At 39.9% G+C, this 9122-nt stretch overlaps 1 protein-coding gene across 1 annotated transcript; it reads left to right on the forward strand.

Annotated features, from left to right (window-relative positions):
- Positions 1-2521: 2521 nt before the first annotated feature.
- gpr83 (G protein-coupled receptor 83) lies at positions 2522-8698 on the forward strand (the record flags this gene model as incomplete). The annotated part of the gene is made up of 4 exons (XM_079814677.1): positions 2522-2839; positions 3862-3987; positions 4121-4254; positions 8221-8698. 4 exons carry the CDS (start codon positions 2522-2524, stop codon positions 8696-8698), a joined length of 1056 nt encoding a protein of 351 aa, XP_079670803.1.
- Between the last annotated feature and the right edge of the window lie 424 nt (positions 8699-9122).

Raw genomic sequence — 9122 nt, forward strand, 5'->3', positions numbered from 1 at the left:
ATCGACACATAACCGGACTCGGCGGATCCCTCGACATCAGCGAAATTCCCTCGCTGATAACGAAAGATCCGGGCCGAGTACGGCTTCTTCCATGCCCCCGAGATCTGATCATGAAGATCGGGGAGGAATGGAAGGCTCCCGGGAGCTGCTGGATTGACGTCGGAGAGAAACCGATCGTCGAGGCGGCTCGAACGCGCGGGCTCTCTCCTCGCGCGCCGCCACTGTAGCTGCAGTCTAGCAGTGGCACGCTCCATCACTTCCAGCAGCTCGTCATACACGGGGCAGGGCGGCTGAGAGGGTTCAGCCTCAGCTGATATTTCGTCACCACCCTGCTCAGCTACCCCTTGCTCATCCGGAAGAACACCAGCTGACGAAAGGGAGGAAAGGTCTGACTCCTCCCCCGGCAGCTGCCCCTCGCGATCTGACCGATCGTCAGAGAGAACCACGCCTCTCTCTAGACGATGAGCCAGATCCATCTGGGAACCCCATGATTGTAGCCGGCGCTCGGCCTCAGCACCGGCGGGACCGTCCCCAGAAGCTGGACCCACTTCCCTCGAGAAGAGGGCCAGACGAGAGCGGAGCGTCCGGATGGGAAGACGCTCGCAGTTGGCACAGGAGGCTCCCTCGAGAACCTCCCGCGCGTGCTCTTCCCCCAGACAAAACACACAAAGGGTATGTGTGTCCTCAGGTGTAAGGAACCTGGGACACGGATCCGCGCACTTCCGGAAGTTATGCTTGGACTTCCCTGTGTGTTTCATTGTAGCTTTCGTGATTCTTTCTCTCGAAGCAGACAAACAGTCCCTGAAGACGAAGAAGCGGTGTCATGTTGGTAAGGCGCCCTTATATACTTCCTGGTCGCACTTTGATGATGTCATGGGCTGTCGCCGGTCAATAGGATTGACGTGATTCGATTGTGATTCAGACACCTGTCACGCTGAAGGCGTTCCCCGTAGCGTCAAGCTGACGCAGCGCGAGTTCCCTTTCGAAAGGGAACAATATTATTCTTTCTCTGGCCTGAAAAGGCCCAAACTAAATTATTTTGTCTTTACCCAAAACAACACCACATTCCATCCCCACGTGACACTATGTTGAAGCACTATCTATATATCCAGGTGCAGTCCCCAAATTTACAGTTTAAAATAGCCTACAGCTTCAGCTGAATTTTCCTTTTTACTTTCTTTACGTGAGAAAGAATATAAGATAAATTATTTCTGTAATAAAACACTACAATGACGAAATAAAATAATTTTGGTGGTAATTGACATTATGTAAAAATGCAGTTTGTATTGGACCTGCAAAATCCACACATCACAAGTTACAACTTTGAGTCCTACAGCAAAAATGATCAAAACGATCCACTCAATGGAAGTGAGAGAATATGAGAGGAATGATAGCCTATCTGTTATGAAATCCTACCAATCCTGCCACAACATTTATTTTTTAATTGTTACTTTTGCCTGATAGAAATATCTATTATAGAGGGTTTCAATTAAAAGTGACCTTTTGTGAGGCGCATACTGCTGAGAAGTGGTGATGGTGCGCACTGTGGATGTATGTGTGTGAGTCTGTGAAATGGCAATGAAGACTGTGATTAGGATCGCAGTATTGTTCTGTCCATGTCTCTGTTCTTACACTGGTTGCCATCGCCATTGATAGACACCAGGTAAGTGTTCTCACAAACAGCCTTTTGTAATATCTTATCAATGACACATTTAGAGAGAATCATTTTTTTACACCTCTTATCAAAACTCAATGAATCGGTGCATACCAATGTGCAGTCATGATTGCTGTCCGTCAGGTGGTGATGCATCCAATGAAACAGCGGATGTCTCGGCTTCAGGGCATAGCCTGGATCGGTGTGATCTGGGCGATGGGGTCCTGCTTCTCTCTACCTCATGCCATCTACCAGAAACTGCTGCGCTTTGAATTTGTGTATGAAGTTTCTCTTATTCTTTCTTATGTATGATGAAAATCGAGAAAATGTCTTTGTGACAATTTAAATGGATACAAACGATTGATAATGTTATAACGTCATGTTGAAAACATTTTTACAGTCCAGCAGCATTTAAGGCGAGAAACCTTCCAATTATTGGCAGTGTTTGCAGTCATGACCTAATGACTGAATAGAGATAAGTGCTACAGAGAGATAAGGTTTATGCCTTTTGTGTTTATGCCTAAATTTTTGTGTGTGTAAATTGTTACATTTGCCTGATAGAAAGATCTTTTATAGAGGGTTAAAAGTTATTTAATTAAAAGTGACCTTATATATGAGAAGTGGTGATGGTGCTCACCGTTGATGTATGTGTGTGAGTCAGTGAAGTGGCAATGAAGACTGTGATTAGGATCAGGGGTTGAGACGCATCACTAACCGTGGCTTTCATCCAATCCGCTTCACTTGACGCTATATCGCAGCGTTTGGCTTGCAGCAGGGTGACTCAAACACCAAACTGTGTCCAAAAGTGGATCAGAACTGCGCATTGGCGTTTTTGACAGGGCACCTGCTCCGGATAATCTCGTTACGATGACATTCAGAAACACCTCATTGGATTTATTCTCGCAGTATTATATCTTGCAGAATTTCTCCACGTTTTTTAATTTCTCTTTGGACGCGATGTACGACAGAGGAGCGAATTACGAGTCTGAATCCCACAGACCGACCATCAGAGCACTGCTCATCGTCTCATATTCCGTTATTATCCTCATCTCGCTTTTTGGAAACGTGGTGGTATGTCACGTTGTTATTAAGAATAAAAGAATGCACTCAGTGACAAGTTTGTTCATCATGAATTTAGCCATTGCTGACATCCTTATAACTCTACTCAACACGCCTTTTACACTGGTAAGTTTACTTGAGTTTCACTTATTCCCTGAATAAGATTATAGCCTATATATTATTGTTAAAATACAATTATTAGGCTACTTGTTCTTTTTTTCTCTATTCAAAATCTAGACAATTTTGTTACCGGTCAATTGCTCATAGTCCTTATCTTGGATTTAGCTGTTCAAAATGCATTAAAAAACACAATTCACACAAAAAAGAAAATAGGCCTTCTAATGGACATGCTTGCATATATCCGATTTAAAAAGTCATTTTAATGTTAATGTGTAGCCTAACTGCCCTTTGTTTGGAAAAAGGCTACAATTCTTGAAATGTCAGTATAAGTTGTTCATTTATTATTATTTCTTAATTTTTATATATATATATATATATATATATATATATATATATATATATATATATATATATATATATATATATATATATATATATATATATATATATATATATATATTTAAGTGTTGGATAAGCAACATAAGCCATTATTTGTCAAGAAATGACAATACATTTCTTGACAAGAAAACCATAAAACAGAGAGGACACATTTTATACCTCTTTGACTGAGTTGATTTTGACTCGAGTCAAACACTAGATATTCATTATTTTAAAAATCCCGTTTTTCTGGGACTTCCTGGGGCTTGACACATTTAGACACCTTAATGTTTTTTTAAAAACATATCCAACATCAATACCAATGTTTAAGAACTTAACACATGCGGGTTTTAAACATGATTTCTCTGTTATCCTCTTGGACATCCTTATTTGTCACTGAGCTGATTTATGAAGCAGTTTCATACTGGTGTTTGTTGGTGGTGTCTCCAAACAAAAGTTTTTGTAGGATTGTGCTGCATACTTCCGCTAGTGTGTTGGTGTGTGCTGTCTCTCGCATTATTGTTGTTTAGCTAAATAGAGATTGTGCATGATTCATCTCTCTCTGTGAGTGTGGGGGTGAACACATGTGTGCATGCTTTTTTAATACTTACATGCAACAGTATCCAAGGCCACTTTACTTGTTCTCTCAGGTTCGCTTTGTTTACAGTACATGGGTGTTTGGGAAGGTGATGTGCCATGTGAGCCGCTTTGCACAGTATTGTTCTGTCCATGTCTCTGTTCTTACACTGGTTGCCATCGCCATTGATAGACACCAGGTAAGTGTTCTCGCAAACAGCATTTTGTAATATCTTATCAATGACACATTAGAGTGAATCGTTTTTTACACCTCTTATCAAAACTCAATGAATCAGTGCATACCAATGTGCAGTCATGATTGCTGTCCGTCAGGTGGTGATGCATCCAATGAAACAGCGGATGTCTCGGCTTCAGGGCATAGCCTGGATCGGTGTGATCTGGGCGATGGGGTCCTGCTTCTCTCTACCTCATGCCATCTACCAGAATCTGCTGCGCTTTGAATTTGTGTATGAAGTTTCTCTTATTCTTTCTTATGTATGATGCAAATCGAGAAAATGTCTTTGTGACAATTTAAATGGATACAAATTATTGATAATGTTATAACGTCATGTTGAAAACATTTTTACAGTGCAGGGGCAATAAAAAATATAAAAAAGCAGCATTTAAGGTGAGAAACCTTCCAATTATTGGGAGTGTTTGCAGTCATGACTCATGACTGAATAGAGATAAGTGCTACAGCGAGATAAGGTTTTTGCCCAGTGAAGCCTACCATTGTATTTAATCTGCCATCCTTGATCGTATGAGGTATGAGTTCTACTTATGAGATTAAAAAGTGCAATTTGGATTACGTTTACACGACAACGATGTGGAAAATCAAAAAAGTTTTCGCTTTGCACAGACGACCAGTGTTGGGGGTAACGCATCACAAGTGAGTTACGTAATCAGATTACTAAGTAACTAGTAAAGTAACGCATTACTTTTTCACATTTATTTGACTGACAGCTCTCCTGTCCCCATGTTGAGAAAAATCGTGAGTAAGTGCTGAGTTGTTGTGTGTAAACATAATGGTTATTGTAGTTCTGGACTAAATGTGAGCATTTGTTCATCTCACTTGCACAATAAAGATTCATCAGTTCTCCTCAAAATGAATACAATCTGTCAAATGCAAAATGAGAGTACAATGCAAACCTCCAATAATTCAATACTAAATAGAAAAAATATTTTTATGCATTTAATCTACCTTTATTGACCAATGTCTTGCTGCTGACCTTTGATGATTCAGTTAAACCATGAGCAAAAATTACTAGATTTTTTGTTTTTATTGGTAAAACTTTTTTCCCCTGCGTCCTATTCTTCCATTATCCAGAATGGCAGCACAGCACAACAGAGCTGCACTCTCTACTGTTCATGCGTGAATTTGCATTTTACCTCAGCCTGAGGCTTATATCTTTACATTTGCACAAAAATAGAACTTTTTTGTTATTGAAAAAATAAACAATAAAACAACAAGCCCAGCCCAGGTGAGAAAATGTAATGCAAAAGTAATGTAACATTACTTTTCTTAAAAAGTAACCAAGTAACTCAATTAGTTACTTTTTAAGGTAGTAACACAATATTGTAATGCATTACTTTTCAAAGTAATTCCCCAACACTGCAGATGACAATTATTCAAAACGATCCCCGTTCACACGAATCCGCAAAAATAGCTAATAATGCCGTATTATGTATGCCAGACAATTAGTCGCCGATATCAACAACTTTGTAAAGAAAGAATACACGCCTGTGCACATACGCATTCTTTTACTACAGTGCCCTCGAGCCGAATGCACATGCCTATAGAAATTACATAATCTATAATTATTTTGGACCGATTTTCATTCTAAGGATGTTAATCTTGATAATACTGTATTACTTTGTCTTCTGGTTAAATCTTCACAAAGCCAGAAACATTCACTGTAATCCCAATTTTAGAATGTTCTCCTCTGATATAAAGTCCCTTTTGTTTCTTTTTTTTTTTTTTACTTTTGAACACAGGCTTCGAAAACATACAGTATATTATCCTTGAGTCTGTTGTAAGGAACCTTTACTTTTTCATGATGACAATTTTATATTGTGTTAATTTGTGTAACCACTGGTGATGGTCTGTATGCTCCCCTTATTTCTTACTGTTAAAATCTGTATCCTCTCATCTGTATTTTTGCATGACGTCACAGATTTCACAGATTTTTTGTAGTTTACACGAAGATGGTAAGGGTGCCGTTTTCAAAAACGTGCACTTTGAAACCTGCTTTCAAAAGTTTGTTTTTCAGGTGCAAAAAAACATTAAAAGTCTTCCGTTTTTAGTTGAAAACAATGTTGTGTAATCGGCTTTTCCTCCTTAACAATATTGTGATGTTAAAGTGATAGTTCACCCAAAAATAAAACTTCTGACATCATTTACTCATTCATGTAATTTCAAACCCATGAGACTTATGCTGCCTTCACGTGCTCTCGGAATTATCGTAAATACGAGTTTCCTAGGTAAAAATTGCACATGAACGCACTCCACTTTCGAAATTTTAATGGGATGAGCTCGTAATCTCGACTTCAGAAGTGGGAATTATCAAATTTCCGATAGCACGTGAAGGCAGCATTAGACACAAATGAAGTTAATGAAACCTGAGAGGTTTCTGTCCCTCCATTGAATGTCCAGGTAACCAAAACTTAAAAGATCCAAAAGGTCATAAAGACTTCATAAAACAAATCCAAATAAATCGAGCTGTTTAATCCAAGTCTTGGACATAGGCAAACACGGAAGCTTGTGCATGTGTCACATGCTGGGACAAATCTCATTGGTTCTTGAGCATCATGCATGTATGTTTGAGCTTCCATGTTTACCAGTGTGCCTTGGTTATGTATGTTGATCATTGCTTAGATGTAAATAAATATATGAAATCTGTCAATCATATAATCATATAGCTTTCCTGTAGCTCAAACAGTAGAGCATGGCGCTAGCAACGCCAAGGTCATGGGTTCGATTCCCAGGGAAAGCAAGAACTGACAAATATGTAAAATGTGTACCTTGAATGCAATGTAAGTCGCTTTGGATAAAAGCGTCTGCCAAATGCATAAATGTAAATGTAAAAATATAAAGCAATCAGGGGTGCGTTTCCCGAAACCTTTTTAAAGCTACATGGTTATACCTTAAGCTGTACCTTAACATTAATACATGTTTGCCGAAACGTTCTTAGTTACCTTCTGCGTTCGTAAGGTTGGTCTAGGTAGGACCACTCTTAGCTATACCTTATAACTGTTGACAGTTCACTCCTGTCAGTGGCTATAGTGGCCACTGCTGTGCAAAAAGCTTCTCAGTCTATATGAATATAATTCTGAAGTTGTAATACACCCAGTGTTCAATTAGGCTAATTGAAGTGTTTTCATGCAAAGAATAAAATTGTCATTACACTGATGGTTGTTAGCTTTTTAATTATATTATCCAAAGGTACATCAGCTGGCAAACCATTTGGCAGTTAAGGCTTAGGAGTCTATATAAATGGAATGATTGTGGTAGGGAGTTTGTTCGAACTATGGCAGCGATACAGCGAATAGTTGTGCTGAATCAAAGAAGGCGCCGTCCATGGAGCCATTTAGTGTATGTGCACTATTTCATCCGTGAAAACTTTTAGTCCCCGGGCTACCATGTCAGAAGCTCCAATTCAAAAAAAGAAATTGCCTTCCACAGCACCAAATTCAGCAGTTTTTAGATCTTGTTGGTCCGACTTTGTCGAGACAAACTCGATGGAGCTACCCCCTCACGTGACGGTGCATTCACTCAGTCACGAACATCCTGCTCCATCAATTCTCGAGCCCTCTATATCAACTAATTCAGCACCACCGCCATGGACAGCACCTGGTAACGCTACACGTAAGAAGGTTTACCTTAAGTAACCTCCTAAGGCAGGGGTTCTCAACCCTGGTCCTGAAGGGCCACTGTCCTGCAGAGTTTAGCTCCAACCCTAATCAAAAACACCTGAACCAGCTAATTAAACTCTTCAGGATTACTAGAAAGCTACAGGTAGGTGAGTTTGATCAAGGTTGGAGCTAAACTCTGCAGGACAGTGGCCCTCAAGGACCAGGGTTGAGAATCCCTGTACTAAGGTATAGTTCAGGGAACAAGCCTAGAAAAGGTATACTTTTAGAGTCTTCGTAGAGTGCTAAGAGACATTATCAGGAAACGCACCCCATATCTTACAAGACTTGGGACAAAAACCTCTCAGGTTTTAAGTCAAGTCAAGTCATCTTTATTTACATATCACTTTATATACGCGACTATCGCATAGTCAAGTCAATAATATTGTTGAACATTAAGTGTCCCCAACTAAGCAAGCCAAAGATTAACCAAAGTCTTGGAACAAATTGAGGGTTTGATATCAGAATTTTCATTTTGTGGGTGAACAATCCATTTGAAAGATTTCTCTTCTTGTCTCTTTTAGCAATAACAGAGTACGGATGGTATGTCTGCCCAGCTTCCCTCATCCCTCTGATCTCTTCTGGAAATACCTGGATCTTGCCTCCTTTGTCCTCCTCTACGTATTGCCTTTGGCGATTATCTCCTTATCGTACCTTGTGGTGGCCAAGAAGGTTTGGTTCCGGAATGCCGTCGGTGACGTCACACTGGCTCAATCGGCCGCTCATCGTAGGAGGAAGAAGACGACTTTGAAAATGCTGATCGCAGTGGTGGCTGTGTTTGCAGTCTGCTGGTTTCCTCTAAACTGTTATGTTGTGCTGCTGTCAAGTAAAATGATCCAGGCTAATAATGCCCTGTACTTTACTTTCCACTGGCTGGCCATAAGCTCTACCTGCTATAACCCCTTTATATACTGTTGGCTCAATCACAGCTTCCGTGCGGAACTCAGAGCCTTGCCTCTAATCGGTCGTATAGCCAAGGGCAATGCCATCCAGCAATCCTAAGGAAGCACCCAAGATTTTGGCATTCTATTTTTTTTAATGTAGAAATGTAGAATTCCATTGTTTTTATAAACATATATTTGCATATAAAGCACTGTAAATTCATCCCTCTCATTTCCCGTCCTAGTGATACGGTTTCTCATTTTTATCCCACCCACGGCTGTCATTTAGTCCTCTCCATCTTAGTGAAAAAGACACTTAAACCCATCTCTTTCGAAAAAAGAAACAAATGGAAGAGATTACATAAATACAGGAGGCACAAAATGTTAAATAGAAACTTTGTTCTATTTTTCTATGTTCTGTGTTTCGCTAACAGCTAGAAAATCAAATAAACTCCATAATGGAACACACTACATGACTTAGATTGACAATGTATTGACTTCATACACTTGCTGAAAAACTGGGCATCATACACAACTGAGGATCA

This window comes from Gobio gobio (assembly GCF_949357685.1).
Source record: "Gobio gobio genome assembly, chromosome: 4".
Classification (NCBI taxonomy): Eukaryota; Metazoa; Chordata; class Actinopteri; order Cypriniformes; family Gobionidae; genus Gobio; species Gobio gobio.